This window comes from Carettochelys insculpta, chromosome 1 (genome assembly GCF_033958435.1).
Source record: "Carettochelys insculpta isolate YL-2023 chromosome 1, ASM3395843v1, whole genome shotgun sequence".
NCBI classification, from domain to species: Eukaryota; Metazoa; Chordata; order Testudines; family Carettochelyidae; genus Carettochelys; species Carettochelys insculpta.
Window position 1 is genome coordinate 53,125,508 of NC_134137.1, and position 16,154 is coordinate 53,141,661.

The 16,154-nt window shown below is 42.9% G+C and overlaps 1 protein-coding gene across 5 annotated transcripts in view; it reads right to left on the bottom strand.

The window, feature by feature from the left end:
- Window positions 1–2,365: 2,365 nt before the first annotated feature.
- N4BP2L2 (NEDD4 binding protein 2 like 2) overlaps window positions 2,366–16,154 on the bottom strand; it is a 91,448-nt gene continuing 77,659 nt past the window's right edge. For 2 of the 5 annotated variants that reach the window (XM_074986307.1, XM_074986317.1), the window contains exons 9-11: window positions 13,294–13,339; window positions 10,779–10,989; window positions 2,366–3,338 (exon numbers count right to left, since the gene is read on the bottom strand). In XM_074986307.1, the coding sequence (XP_074842408.1) occupies window positions 10,787–10,989; window positions 13,294–13,339 (249 nt within the window). In that variant the 3' untranslated portion in view covers window positions 2,366–3,338; window positions 10,779–10,786. Of the gene's footprint in view, window positions 3,339–7,505; window positions 8,209–9,155; window positions 10,032–10,778; window positions 10,990–13,293; window positions 13,340–16,154 lie in introns of those variants that run through there. The other 3 variants (XR_012644279.1, XM_074986335.1, XM_074986328.1) reach the window with 3 other exon arrangements.

Here is a 16,154-nt window from a genome sequence, read left to right on the forward strand (position 1 = left end):
CCGTGGCCCCACAACATTGCAGGACCTCCTTGTCAGCCTCCTCTCGGCCACGGCCAAGTGGCCATCTACAAGACTAGAGTGAGGAGACTGGCTGAGGGGCTCTCTGCTCAGTATCCCCTTCTGGGTTCCTCATTTTAATCCTCTGAGCCCCAAACCCATTCCTGTTTTCTTTTTAGTTGTCCCCTCCCCTCATTTGGGGACCATGTTGTTTTAGTGGAACCCCCCCCCACTTTCAAGGAAAATCTTGTAGTTGTGGACAGGCTGCTCCCACCCACTCCCTCGGCCTCCAATAGGCTAGATGACCCCGAATAAGCCTCAGTCTCTGGGTCAGAAACATAAAGGTCGAGTAATTTTTGTGTATCTCTGTTCATTCACACATATAACAGAGATCCTTGTGTCTACTCCTGTGACAGGATCCCTGTGACATTGCTAGGAGTAAGTAGAATTTTGTGCCTTCCTTTCATTTTTTTTACATGTAACTATTTTGCAGTGCCATCTGACCATGCCATAAATTGCCAATTTGCCTTTTCACTTTCCTCTCACTCCCTTTTCTACTAATAAGCAATCTGGACCACCTTAGGCTATATCTACACAACAAAATTATTTTGGAATAACAGCTGTCCCCATGGGTGCTCCACACCAGGCAACTTAGTAGCAGTGTCTTAGGCTGGGCGGGTCTACAGAGGTGGCAGAATAACTCTTGAGAGTACCGCTATGCCCAGGAATATGTCCACCTGAAATGCCTGAGTACATGGTGGGTACAAGTATGTTGGGATGTCCGTCGTGCTGCCTTACATATGTCAGTCAAAGGCACATTGCACAAGAATGCTACTGATGTGGCCAGTGCTCTGGTAGAGTGTGCGTGCAGTGGCTGCAGACCTTGTAGTTGGTAGCAGAGTATGATGCACCCCGATATGCAATTAGAGTGTCTTTGTGTGGATATTGCCCTTGGAACATTCAGCTATTGAGACAAAAAGTATTAGTGAGGCCTGGAACAGCTTAGTTCTTTCCACACAGAATGCCAACACTCATCTCACATCAAGGGTGTGTAAGGTGGTTTGTAATGTGCTGGTCTGTGATTGCTGAAGACTACTGAGAGATGTATGGGTTGGTTAATGAGAAAAGATATGCAAACCTCAGGAAAGAACTTAGGGTGGGTTCTCACTGTGACTTTGTTCTTGAAAAATATGATGTATGGGTGTTTGCCATAAGTGCTCCCATCTCTCCCATGGTATCTGGCAGAAGTGATCGCCATCAGAGATGGGCATAGCCTCCCTACAAGAGGCAGATCTGTGGAAAGCTAGGGAGCCGGTCATCCCAGCAACCCTGGAAGCTGTTAAAACTGCTGAAGCAGAGGGGTTTTGTTTGTTTGTTTGTGTTTGTCTTTTTTTTCTATCAACACTAAGTAGGAGAAAATACCCTAACTACAGGCTGTGTGAGGAGAACACTGATAGCGTGACTGCTGCATTCCATCTGTTGCCAGTGATGGCAGAAAGGGAAGCGAGGGCACCAGGTCCCACACTCAGCTCCTTAGAAGGGAAGGGAAGGGGAGGGGCACAAGACAGGCTCCTCCCGTGCATGTGTGCAACCCAGAGACACTGCTGCAAAAATCTTTGTGCGAAAGCACAAGAATGCATCAATACCTAGAGTGGAGCCCCAAGGGGACACCTCTTGAGGACGAACCACTAATTTTTGACATGGGTTTTGCATCCCTGAAGCAGTATTCCACTCCCTCTTCATACTTTATCCCCTCATACCACTCTCCTCCTTGCTATATATGTTCCCTTGCTGTCCCCTGCCTCTCCAGTTCATTAGACTGTACTCATTCCCTCTGGGTTCCTCATCTCCCCAACACTTATCCTGTTACCATTTTTCTCTGAGGGCTGGTCATTTAGTGCTACTTGACCATTTCACTTCAGCAGCACCTCTGACAAATGCTCCACTCTTCCTCTCAGAAACACCAAGTGACTGTATGCCAGTGTAGAGAATGGCATGATTATGAGCTGTGCAACACAAAACTATTGGCCACGGAACAATTTTATGCTTCCCTATGGAAGTCCCAAAGCACTGCCCACAGGTCTTTTATCCTCCACAGAACAAACGTATAAAACCCATAAATACCTCAAAGAAAATCCTGAAATTCTATTTTTGAAACATGAGTAGTTTTATCTTTTGTTGCTCATTCCCCACTTGAAAACAATCTCTTATGAGTGGTGTTATGATAATTTCCACAGCAACATATAGAGATGCTATCAGTAAGGTTAGGGCTTGAGGTGGGGAATAAGCAGCAGCAAATTAATGCTGAAGGAAAATCCCAGCAATTAACTATAACTAGGGAAGTAAAATACAAAAATGTGCTCTCAGGAAAATAATTTTAATTATTTTCAAAGTTTTCCACAAGTCATCATGAGGTTCTTTAGACGACAGAGGCAAAAACAGCACCATTGGGAGTAACAAATAGTTAAATATCAGTGTTCACAGAGGGCTTGATCAAAAGACAGTTGAAGTTAATGGAACTGTCCCCACTGACTTCAGTGGGATTTAGACTTTCCCTAGTCATGAAAATCAAAGATAACCTACTTATTTCTATAATCAGAAATAAGTCTGTATCAATGTATTCCAAAGGAGACAGCAAACTCAAGTTTAAGCTGTAATTATGAATAAGAAAAGATTGTGTATTTGTGGAAAAAGGAATCGGAAGGAGAGACTGATAAAGACTTGCCATGTTTAGTATCATGAGGAAGGAAGGTATGAAAACAATTGGTACCAGAAAGAGGAGGATGAATAGGAGAAAACAGAAACAATTAAAAAAGATAAGTAATCTAACTTGACACAAACACATAAATGAAGGAACACCCACAGTGTTCCTTCACCCAAAGTGAAGTCAGATACCCTGCACTGCAAATACATTGTTACCATCAAGCCATCATCTTCTAATGCATGTAGCAAATATTTTCGAGCATCAACATTAGTGAATTAGATCCAGGAGTCTGAAGCTCACAGTTTATGTGGACAATGGACTCCTTCTCCTCCTTTGGTTTGTAAGCACAGAAATCAGTCAATGTGGAAATCTTTCTGCTTCAGACTAAATATTGGCCAAAACAATTTTTGGACATCAAGTGAATTTTGAAAGTGGCTATTTGACAATCAAAAATTATTACTTTTTTTAATTTCAAAGCCAGAATGTATGGCTTTTAAATATAAAGCCTAAGGATTATTGAGGGTAAGGATCAGTACCAAATTCTACACTGAGTATTTCTCCCATATCATTCCTTACATTTATAACACTCGGTTGTAAACAGAGGTTCTTCCATGATGATGTCGAGATCGACAAATTTCTGTAATATAAGAGAAGAGAATCTTCTGAAGCAACATAACAACCAACCAAAGCACATTTTAAAAATACTGTTGTAAGCATTGTTTCCATTTTGCCACATTCCTCCCTATGACTAAAGAAGTATTAAAGGGTGATTTTTCACCTCCAGTCCCTGATAAAGGGATCCATTTCCTTCTGAGCTTCAGCTGCTTGATTCTCATTACTCCTTTTGAGGAAGATACAAGGAGGCATTTGGAAGGGTTAGAAAAGAAATGAACTGGAGAGGAGAAAAGGTGGGGAACTGAAGAGAATATAGGGGGAGGGAAACAGGAGGACTTGATGTCAGAGATGGGGAAAGGTGAGGGGCTACAGATATCATGAACAAACAAAAACAAGAAAAGGAATACAGGAAAATAACGTAACATTAAAAAGTAATGCTGGTGCCCACATATCATAGAAGAGATACTGTTGCAACAAAACCACTTAAATCAGAGTGAAGACTCAGAAACTGATTTAAAGTACAAGGGTGTTTTGGAGGTTTTTAATTTATATGGAACCTGATTGTCCTCTAATAAAATCTGAAGAATCCTGTGAAAAGATATCAATACAATTTGACCTACAATTTTTAAACTCTTCTAAGTGGATACAAGCTTGTGTTCTATTTAACTCTTCTGTTGCCTATGAATTATTCCCTCTCTTTTTGAGGTCAAATGTGAGGCTGGGCTCTGTTGTACAAGGGAGTTTTTTCTCCACATTTGGCCATCTATCGGTATAATTAAACAAAACATTTTAGTTTAACCAAGGGAGTAGTATTCGCCTTCATTTGGGCTTTAGTTCTTGCATAAAAAGTTTAATAAACTAAAGGTCTATTTTGTTTTGTGTAGAGAATTTGCATTTAATAATGAAAAGAGATTTTTATGGATAGCTTTCAAAGGCACTAGCCACATTTCTATGGTATTAGCCTATCTCTGCAGACTGTTAGTTTTAGCCTATCTCTGCAGATCGTTAGTTACCTTATGATGAATATCACAAAGGAAATTAGAGGCTATAACAACACAAGAAAGTTTAGGTAAACTAGAATGGTAATTTTATGGGTATCTATATACTCACTACATGACATGGTTCTTACATTTAATAGATTATACTTCTCACTAAAGTTAGCAAACTGGGCATTTAATATTTCACTCACCTACCCAAAAAACTATTACTTTTTCATTGTCATTCTGCTAAAATGTGAACTGGGACCAGACCTGAAGAAGAGCTCTGTTTAAGTGGAAAGTTTGTCTCTCTCCTCAGCAGAAGTATACTCAATAAAAGATATTTCTTATCCTCATGTTTCTGGACAGGGAGAACAATTCATCACAACCTTCTTTATCACAGCCCTTAACCTATTTGAGGACTCTTACCAGGTCTCCCTCTCAGTCTTCTTTTCCCAGGACTAAACATGCTCAGATTTTTTAACTTCTCCTCATAGATCAGGTTTTCTAAACCTTTCAATTTTTTTTATTGCTCTCCTCTAAATTCCTAGACAGCACTCACTAGAGTGGGACAATTACATCCTGTGGCTTATCTCTGACACTCTATTAATACATCCCAGACTGATATTTGCTTTTTTTGCAGCTGCATCTTCACATTGTTGGTTGTATTCAATCTATGACCCACTATAACCCCCATCTTCTTTTCAACAGTATTCTTCCCATTTTGTACTTACACATTTAACTCTCCAAATGTAGCATTTGGAACTTGTGCTTATTGAACTTATTCTTGCTGATTTCAGACCAACTGATTGTGGGGAACAGGGGGTGAGCTGTGGGGAGGAGGGCTACAGAAGTCAGGGTCTGTGGAGAAGAGGAGGGATTCAGGACAGGAGGTGATGCAGTAAGAAAGAGCTCAGAGAAGGGAGTGGGGAGTTCAGGAGGCAGAGCGGGGAGTTAGGAGATGTAGGGGGAGTCAGAACAGGGAGTGGCTGGCTTGATCCCAGCACCAGCAGGGGCTATGCAGCCTATCCACTGGGTGATCCTGGAGACCAGCCCAGAGTGGTGGGGGCCAAGCTGCCAGCCAGTGGCTGCTCTCTGGGGCTGGGGTGCTTGCTACTTCCTGTTGTCATCCTGGGGTCTAACTGTGCCTTGTGCTTGCTGCTTCCCATGGTCATTCATTAGTATACCTGTCCCTGCTGTCACTCCCCTCCCTTTCCATTTGATAAGAAATAATTGCATCCTATGCACATCCCATTGTCCTGGCACAAAAAAAAACCCAAAACCTTTAACTTGCTTTAAGTAATGATAAAGGAAGTAACATACCAAATTTGGTGGTCCTAGTTCTGACCATTTAGAAAGAGTTCTTGAACAAATGGACTCTCAAACAGTCACACAAATGCTCTAAAATATGTAGTAGAGATTACAGTCATAAACACAGCTAGAAGTCCTGTGGCACCTTATAAACTAAGGCAATGTCTACACTACAAAATAAAATTGATTTTTAACAAATTCGACCTTTTAACATCGATTTTATGAACTCTAAGTTAACTGTCCACAAGTGTTCTGGAAAGTCAACTTACCATTTTTTGGTATCGACTTACCACTTCCCCATTGTTTTATCCAAGTTTGACTGCATGAGCAATGTGCTTTGGGTACCTATCCCACAGTACCTTAACCCTGCTGCATTCTGGGGCTTTTGTACCATTGGGTTGTGGGAAAAAAATATTGCCACACTTGCTCGCAGATGTTTGATGTCACTATCCCAGAATGCAAAGCACTATCCCAGAATTCAAAGCACCCACTAACCATGCAAAAATGAACAGGATAGCACTATTCTCTCCAGCACAGTGCTAGCATGGAGTCTCAAATGCTTCAAGTCATTGCACAGGCTGTTGTGGCCACTTCCCGGAATGCCACACAATATTTGCTTCGACTAAGGCAGTGGGCTGAAATGATGGTTGTGGATGAAGAGGATGGAGATAAAATCGAATTGCATACCAGGAACTTAGAAATGCTGGCTGCTCTGGATGCAGTGCTTACAGTGGAGTGGCAGTTTTGGACTTGTGAAACCAGCACACATGGGTGTGACCCCATCATTTTGGAGGCTGGGACAACCAGCAGTGGGTGCAAAACTTTTGCATGCACAAGTCCACTTTTATGGAACTTTGTGATTTGCTGAACCCTGCCTTGAAGCGCAGCGATACAAGAATGAGACGGGCTTTAACAGTTCATAAGCGAGTTGCAATTGCTCTATGGAAGTTTGCAATACCCGACAGTTACTTGTCAGTGGCAAATCAATTCAAGGTGGACAGATCTACAATGGGGGCCATTGTGATGCAGGTAGCCAATGCAATCTGTTGGCATCTCATGAGGAACAGCATAACCCTAGGAGATGTCTAGCACATAGTGGATGGCTTTGCTGCCATGGGATTTCCTAACTGCAGTGGGGCAACAGATGGCGCACACATCCACATCATGGCCCCAGACCACCTGGCCTCTGAGTATATAAACTGAAAGGGATACTTTTTGATGATGTTGTAGGCAGTGGTAGATTACAAAGGTCATTTCACTGACATCAGCGTGAGATAGTTGGGAACGGAACATAATGCTTGCTTCTTCAGAAATTCTGGGTTGTACAGAAAACTCCTGGATGGGACCTTTTTCCCACACTGGAAAATCAAGACTGGCGACATGGAGATGCCTATAGTAATACAGGCTGACCTTGCTTAACCTCTACTTCCTCCTTGCCTCATGTAGCCATACACAGGCACCCTGGACTGCAGCAAGGAGTACTTCAACTACAGGCTCAGCAAGTACAGAATGGTGGTGGAACACACCTTTTGCCATTTAAAAGTGAGGTTCAAGTGCCTATTGACCTGTTTGGACTTTTCCAAAACTAATGTCCCCAACATGGTTGCAGCATGCTGCACTTTGCATAACCTTTGTGAATCAGGTGGGTGAATTTCATGACAGCCTGGAGGGCAGAGGCAGAAGCTATGAGCAGGGCTTATGTGCAGCCACCCACAAAGGTATTCACCAGTGCAAACACAGAGTCAGCAGAAATCAGGGAAGCTTTAAGAAATAGCTTTATGAATGATTGGGCAGCCACATGATTCTTCTGTATTTGACTGTTGTGATATCACCCCTACTCCCTGCAACGATTTGTGCACCCCACCAAATGTGAACCAATAAATCAGACTGTGGCTTTCACAGAAAGAATACCTTTATTTGAGGGGGAGAGGGCTAAGGTGCAGGAAGAAGAGTGGGAATGCATGTAAAGAGAGGGTTATTTTCACAAAAAGAATGTTTGTATTTGAATGGGAGAATGTGGGTTTTTTTTGCCCCCCCCTTTTTTTTTTTTTGGCAGAGGTGCACACATGCGTGAAATAAGCCAGGTTTGGCACCTGGCTTCCCTGTCCTTGGGGGCAGTCACCACTGATGACCCACTAGCCCCTGATCCTGGACTCTGGGAGGTGCCTCTGGGATTTCATCAACCCCATCAGCTTTGGCAAGTCCTGCCACCACCCGGGTCCCTCTGCTGCGAGTCCTCTGTGGACCTTTGCATAGCAGTAGGCAGCTGTGCTATAAACCCTCTCCACCCCTACCCGGGTCCCTCTGCCAAACACTTCAACAATGATTTGTGCAGGGAGCAAAGCCCACAAACTGTATGCTGCATAGGGAGCAGCATGGAGCACAGGCTCTCAGTTTGCTCTCTGATAGCCATGAGGAGCTGAACTGTGTCCCCTCACAGGTGTGCTGATTCCTCCCTCCTGAACTTCAGGACCCACTGTTGCCACTGTTCTGTGGCCCTCTGGCTGGCAGCAGCTCTTGCGTCAGCCTGCTCCAGCTGCTGCAGGTTAAGGTTTTGCCCAGACCTTTTGCACTTCCTCATCCTGTCTCCCAAGCTGAAGATGCCTGCTGAAAGCGAAGGTCAGAACTGAGATACAATTCCCACAAAGCACGTAGCCTGAGAATGAGTCTCTGTCTTTACAATCAATGAAACTTTCTTTTTCCAAAGGCCACTTTTGGCTTCTTAAGGGCGACAAGGAATCAAACTCTGCATTGCACAAGCCATCACTTATGCAGACCATTTCATTGTGGACATGGTAAGTTATTGTCTGCTTTACTAGGCACGGCTGGGGGGTGGGGGTTAAAGCAGAGGAAGCCAGCCAGTGTCTGGGAACAGGGGAAAAAGGTGTGTTGGTGGTGTCCTGAGCAATCCTCCGCAAGGAAAACCCACCTGCACTGGACATACCAGTGTTCACAGCAGGGTCATCAGAGCCCTGCAGCTGCATGGTGAGGGGGAAGGGTTTGATTGTACCAATATGTCCGCTGGGTGTGGAGGGTTCTGTGTGAAGTGCAAAGAAAGGTGGGGAGGAAGTTTTACAGATGCATGGCAGGGGAAATACTTTTCTAGGTGGTCCCTGGAGCAATCTTTATCAGGGAAAAGTCCACTGAAAACAGGAAAAGACCACACTGGACATGCCCGTGTCCTGGAGCAGGGTCCATAGAGCCCGACAGCTGGATGGCAAGGGGGGAGGGTCTGATTCCAGCTGCATTGCTGGCTGGGCAGTGAGGGGTCCCTGTAAAGTGCAAATAAAGGTGCGTGGAGGGGAAATTTTCCAGCCCCATAGCAGGGGAAAAACATTTGTCAGTGGCTCCTGATCAAGACAGCAGTGTGGTGGGAGGGAAGAAGGCCAGGAGAGCTTGCCATGTGGAGGCAAGGGAGATGAAGCACCCGCTAGCCACATGGTGTGGCAATGAGGCCCCGGGAAATTTAAATGGGCAGGGAGCATGGTGTATAAATCTAATCCAAAATTCCCATGCTTCTTTAGGTTGCCAAAGAAGACATCACCCTCCTAAGAATAACAGAGAGCAAAAAAGAAGGGATGATTATCTTATGTGAGCACAAACCTGGAAAATTTATCAAAATGCTACATGGCACCATGATACCAGATTGCTGTCTGGTTGCCTGGCATGGCAATATGTACTATCAGGGAAGCTGCAATAAGTCAGGCCTACCCAAAAACTTTGTGGAAAAAGTACATGAGTATCTGGATGAGGCCTTCCTAGAGATCTCCAAAAAGGATAAGTGCTCTACCCCCAGAAATATTAACACACTGTTCTGAAGGGTATAGTTCCATAGAAAAGCTATACCTAAACGGAGCCACAACCCACTTGTAGCATTCTAGAAAAAAATACTCACCAGAACAGATGGGTGATTCCAACGTCAGCATAGAGTGGACCGGCTTGAAGTCAAGGGTGATGAGCTCCAAGCTGTTGGAAAAACTTCCTCAGGCCCCTGCTGGTTGCCCCTGTCCTGCTCTCCATTGGCCTCTTCCTCCTGCACTCCTGCTAGGCTCATCTCCTCTTGGCTCCCCATGGACTTTGCAGAAGGGCCTTCTGAAGAGTCCCAATTAAGATTGGGCAACATCATTGGGTGTCTCCCAAGAACGGTGTGCAGCTGTTCGTAATACTGGCATGTCTTGGCAGATGACTCAGATTCACCCGTTGGCTTCTCGTACTTTATCATAAGCCTGCCAGAGTTCTTTCACCTTCACCTGGCATTGCTGAGCATCCCGGGAGTAACCTCTGGTGATCATCCCAAACAAAATGTTTTCATAAATGTCCACACTTTGCTTGCAGACTTGAAGTCTGCCCTCCACTGACTCCTCTCCCCAAACAGCAAGGAGATCCATGATCTCATTATGGGACCATGCTGGAGCTCTCTTGCAACCCTGAGAAATCAGATCAGAAATCTGAGTACTCATGAGGGCAAGAGATGGCTACCGACGCAATGTGATGGCTACCAATGCAATGGCTAGAAAGAAATTCAGGCTTCCAGGCACCCCTTAAATTTCCTGGCCTTTCTAATGATGAATTCAAATTCACAGTCTTCCTGTTACTGACTTCCTGAGCACCCGGAGAGCAGCGGACATAGAAGTGGCCAGAGTGGATAAGCATGGGGCGTTGTGGGAGACATATGGGACACCTGTGGAGGCTAACAAAGCGGATTTAAAGAAATGGTGTTTCCTCACTAGCATTAACTCGATCTTTTAAATTTGAACTTGATGCTACATCAACTTGCTTTGTGGGAGTCTTATATCAGCCTTAGTGCTCCCTAAAATTGACCTAATCATATTTACAGTGAAGACAGTGACATTGTAAAATTGAGCTAACTGCCTTAAAATCAACTTTATCACGTAGTGTTGACACAGCCTAACAGATTTTTTGGCACATCAGCTTTCATGGGCAAAGATGAAGGGGGTCTTTGCCCACAAAAGCTTATGTTCCAAAAAAATCTGTTAGTCTACAAGGTACCACAGGACTCATCGTTGTTTTTGCAGATACAGACTAACACAGCTACCCCTCTGATACTTGTCAATATAGACATAGGTACCTAGACACAGGATGAGCTCTTCTTATGTATGCAATATTTGTTCATCAGCAAAATCTATAAAAATGATAGTTTTATCAAATGTTACCTTTATCTTTATGTTGTTTTTTTCTGTTTATAATGATCTTCAATATTGGTTGATATGTTATATAAGTGTTTTTTGTCTGGATAAGTCATGGTTTTCTCTTCTACTACATCTTGATATAGGTGTGTTTCCAGATGAGTTTCAGAAGATTTTTCACTCTCTTGGCAATCTTTATTTGTGTCCTCTGCAGTCTTCACACCAACTAAAAAAAATTCTAATTTGAAAAATACACCCAAAGTATAATTTACATTGTTTGTCATTTGTACTTAAATTAATATTGTTTGTAGAACAAGATTATTGCCTTAGAAAACTACAAATATTCCCAATTTTACCTACAAAATATTTAATGTTTTGCTGGATTTTCAGGCTGTGCCCCGATGACTGCACACATTTCCTACTAGTCAGAACCAACCCTGGCTCAACAGCGAATCCACTTGCAAGTCAAGAGCTTCAAGATACGTCTATGCACCCGTGGCTGGTCTGTGTGGCTTAGGGACTATTTAATTGAGGTATGGATGTTTGGGCTCTGGATGGAGTTTGGGATCTTGGAACGCCTTGAGGGCAGAGGGTCTCAGAATCTGAGCCAAATATCTACTTTGTAAGTAAACGGCCCTTTAGGCTGAACCATAAGAACCCAAGTCAGCTGACACAGGCCAGATGAGGGCATTTAACTGAAGTGTAGACTTACCCTTAAGCTCTCTCTTTCCCCAAAGGATCTGTCCCCAGCTTCAGGGACCAAGTTATTTGTCATTCTCCAGGGAACAATAATTATATTATGCATTTTCAATAATTTTAATAGGCCTTATACCAATTTGTGAAATTAAACACCCAATACTGTTCCTTATATGTAATTATTCTATGGAATAATATTTTAGATATATCCAGGTAATTTTAGAGAAGGGCTGCCAGTGAGGATAGATACAGTTTGTGATTGCAGAGGGAGGCTGCTGCAAGTCTGTTCTCCCACTGAAGGCAGCAGAATTGTGGTATGGACACTTTTGATGCTTCCAGTCCCCAAAGCGGTAGGACACTGGATAGAAGCCAGTGGTGACCCAGCCTAAGAAATGAAAATCAGTGAGTGAGGTAACTGGAAACATGCTCTTGCTATTTGAACACTACAGGATTCCTTCACCTAACACATCTCTTGAAGTTTCTCATCAAACTTCACTTTCCTTTGATGTCTGAGAGCCTGATTCATTGAGATGCTGATAAGCTTCAATACCCATTGCAATCAATGAGTTAACATACCTCAACACTTCAGACATAAAACCCAAACCAACATGCTTTTCATGTTTATCCCAATCTATAGATTATGTAATAATTATATGGATTACTTAAGAACTTCGTTATTATTTTGAGGATAGACAGGTTCTAGTCCCAAGATTAGCTTAGTATTATTAAAATTATTATCTAGCTCGGAACCTCAATATGAGTAACTAAAACATTCGTACTATAGGAACTCTTCTATATTTCCAAATAGATTATTAATACATTTAGCAGAGTTACAAATACTAAATCAGTAATGTAAACAGAGAGACTACAAAATGTACACGTAAATATCCATTTACTCTCACACAACCCCTTGCATGATGACCTGAAATGTTAGCCATTATCTTATTTTCCTCCTCATCACCAGTGGCCACCATTCTGGCCTCTTCCAAGTGCTCTCTCTCCATGACTGCCCCCATGTGGGGATGCAACTTCTACAATACATAAATCTTATGTCATTATATCTAATGCATATTCCACAGAAATTTTCTCCATTTTCCTTATTTGTATTTCCTTATCCTACTAATGTTGAGATGTCCTTTTTCTATAGGTTAGTATAGCTATAGTAGAGCAGTATACACATGGAAATATGTAACTACAATTTCAGCTAAAGAACATATCCATAACCCCTTCCTTACGCTGACTTGAGCTTATTATTTCCCTATTCCTTGTGGGTAGCATTTACTGGAACATCCTACATCCTGTCACTGACCAAGCTATCCTTAGTACCTAAAATCTAAAAGTAACTATTCATCTATGGTAAAGGTTTCCACCTACTTAAGACTACTTATGCTAGTTTATTGGTTCAACAAATATACAGGATATAGGATACTATAGGCTTCTTGCATTACAGCACAATATAATGAAAGCAGGAACATAAAATGAAGGCAAGAAAGCAAGAAACCCTATAGGCTACAACTTGAAGCTTCACCTGAACTGGATTCAAGTAAACTCAAAGTAAAATTATATGATTAAAAAGAAAAACTACAATGGAGAATTTCAAACCACAAGTTGGGAAAATCAAAATTGTGTCCCATAGCAGCTATAATTCTGCCACATTGTGCATATACTGTATATGGAAGCATACATTTAATACTACACAGTGCAGTACAAAACTCTGCATTTGCACAAATGGTACTTACAGATCCTATGGGCATAGTAAGTTTCAGCTTTCTTACTTCTACATTAACTGATTGTTGCCCTGAATAAATAACTTTTACATTCTTTCTGTTTAAGAAGTTATGCTTACCGGCCAAGGAGTTCCCATTCTGTAATCCATTCTTTTTCTGCTTCCTCTAACAACAAATAAAACATACGATAATTAAGGAGAGAAGAAGAAGAAAAAAAAAATATATGATAGTGTGGGTGTTGGGTAGTCAGTGTATAGAACAAAACCTATATTACATTACATAAGTTTTTAAACTGTGTTCACAATGCTTTTGTCCTGTTCATCACACTATCCTGTATTATCTCCTAAAAGCTGGCACTAACTTACAGTCCTAATAATAAAACAAAACAGCAGAAATTAGTACTTTAAAGACTAACAAAATGATTTATTCGGTGATAAGCTTTTGTGGGACAGACCCACTTCATCAGATCAACTTTTCATTCAGAAGTGACAAAAGAAAGGTTAAGAAATACAAAAAAAAATTATTTTGGAAGTATGACTGTGTTCATCTATTAACTAAACTACATAAACAGTATATAAATATGCAAGATTGAAATGTGAAAGTATGCTTGCATTCACACCTTTAGAATATCTACTTACAGCTGTTCATTGTCCTACTTTGTGCTAACATGAAATTATGCTGTACAGTAAAACTCCAAGTTACGCAGAGGTGCATTCCTCGCAACCCCCACTTAACTCAAATGTCATGTAAGTCGAGAAAAGGGGACCCCTCACTTCTCCTCCAGCTGGGAGAAGCCAAGGAGAAGCTGGAGGAAGCGGGTGGCTGGATCCTTGGATTTTGACATTCGCATTAATACAATTAACCTGTATGTCGAACTTGAGTAAAGTGGGGGTTTACTGTACCTCAACCAGTAGGGAAAGCCTATATGTTCAAATATGTTTATGTATATAGTGGAACAAATATTCAAAATGGGACCAAACTCAACCATTGGTTTGCATGCATATTATTTAATCACACATATATGAAGGCACATATGACATAGTCTATTATTTGTGCATGCCGGTGATGGTTAATTCTATCCACTCTAAGTGCCAGTGACAAGATAGATACCATGCATACAGAGAGAGTGCTTTCTGAAGGTTTAGAAACAATATATATTCAAAGAGGTGTTGGCCATGTTAGTCTGCAGCAAGTCTCCTGTTTACATGACAGAGGTTCTATGCGTGGAGATCTCACAAAAAGCTAGACAATTTGTTCCATGAAGGAAATTTAAATGTGTGCGTACCTTTCCCCAACTCATCCAGCTATTCCATTCATTTTAAATTTATTTAAAATAACACTGGTATTAAGCAAAACTGTGTTTCTTGTACATTCCCTTTTCTTTTTACTACTTTTTCCTTTCATTGCTTATCTGTCTGGCTTGGCATATATTTTCTTTGTTTTCTGTTTTCCCTTACATATATTTTACTGTATATTTTTTGCAATTTTCTTTGTTTTCCTTATTTCCCTCCTCTTATCATTCACATACACTCATTATACATTGCCCCATTATTTGAATTTTCCCTTTCATACCCTCTAAACATACAAATAATATATGGAGATACACCTATTTCATAGAACTGGAAGGGACCTTCAGAAGTCATCAAGTCCAGTCCCCTGCCCTCTTGGCAGGACCTATCATCATCGCTGACAGATTTTTTTAAAAAAAATCTATTTACTCCAGATCCCTAAATGGCCTGCTCAAGGAGTGAGCTCACAACCCCAGGTTTAGCAGGCCAATGCTCAAACCACTCAGTTATCCCTCCCCCATAATGACACTAATTGCTGTAATCAGATATACAACCCAGATCTAGATTTACTTGGTCCTACCTCTTTGCGGTCCCTTCCAGCTGTTTGATTCTAAGCCCATTTATCTCCTCCCTTCAACACATTTAGGCTGTGTCTACATTACAAAATAATTTTGAAGTTGCTTACTTTGAAGTTATACTTCAAAGTAAGCATCTTCAAACTAGAGTGTCTACACACAAAATGCACCCCTACTTCAAAGTTAAGAGTCCACACACAATTAGCCCCTACTGCGAAGTAAGGGTCCAGGAAATGATATGGGGTTGCATGGCCCACAAGCCCTTCCGGGGTCGCAGCCAACTGACCCCTTAAAGGGCCCCTCTCAACACCCCCACCCTGCACGTGTTCAAGACTGCGAGGCTGTGGACAGCAGCAGAGCACATGCTGGGGAGAACAGCCAAGCAACATGCCCAGTTCCGCCCACCCTGAGGACGAGGTCCTCTCCACCTTGGCCAGCCTGCCGGCCATGCTGGTTGCCCTGATCTTTCAGTGGCGTGGCTGGGTCACCCACTGGAGACCCAGCCTGCAGGCCCTGGCCACAGCACTGCTGCCCCTCCCCCAGGCTTCCCCAATCTGGCACCGGTGGGCCTTCGTCACCACCAGCGAGTGGTGGGACCAGCTGGCGCTGGAGGACTGGGATGAGTGGTGGCTGAGGAACTTCAGAATGACCTGCCAGACATTCAAAGACCTCGGTCACTGGCGTGCCCCAGTCCTCCAGTACCAGGACACTTGGATATGGCCAGCGCTCCTGGTGTGGAAGAGGGTGGCCATCACCCTGTTGAGGCTGGCTACTCCCGACAGCCTCCAGTCTATCAGCCACCAATTCAGTGTCAGCAAAGCCACTGTCAGAGTGGTGATGACTGAGGTAAGTCTGGCCCCCACTACAGACCCACCCTGGGGAGAGAACTACTGGGCACGGGGGTCCTTGGTGGGGGGGGGGACAAGGGACCCCTAGTGAGGGGGCAGGGGAGGCCTCCCGGTCAGGTGGTCACAGACATGTCCTCCTTTCTCCCTCCTGCAGGTCATCTGAGCCATCAACAGGGTGCTCCTGCCACAAGTTGTGACCCTGGGGGACCTGGATGCCACTCTCGCTGGGTTCACGGATCTGGGCCTTCCCAATTGTTTCAGAGCTCTG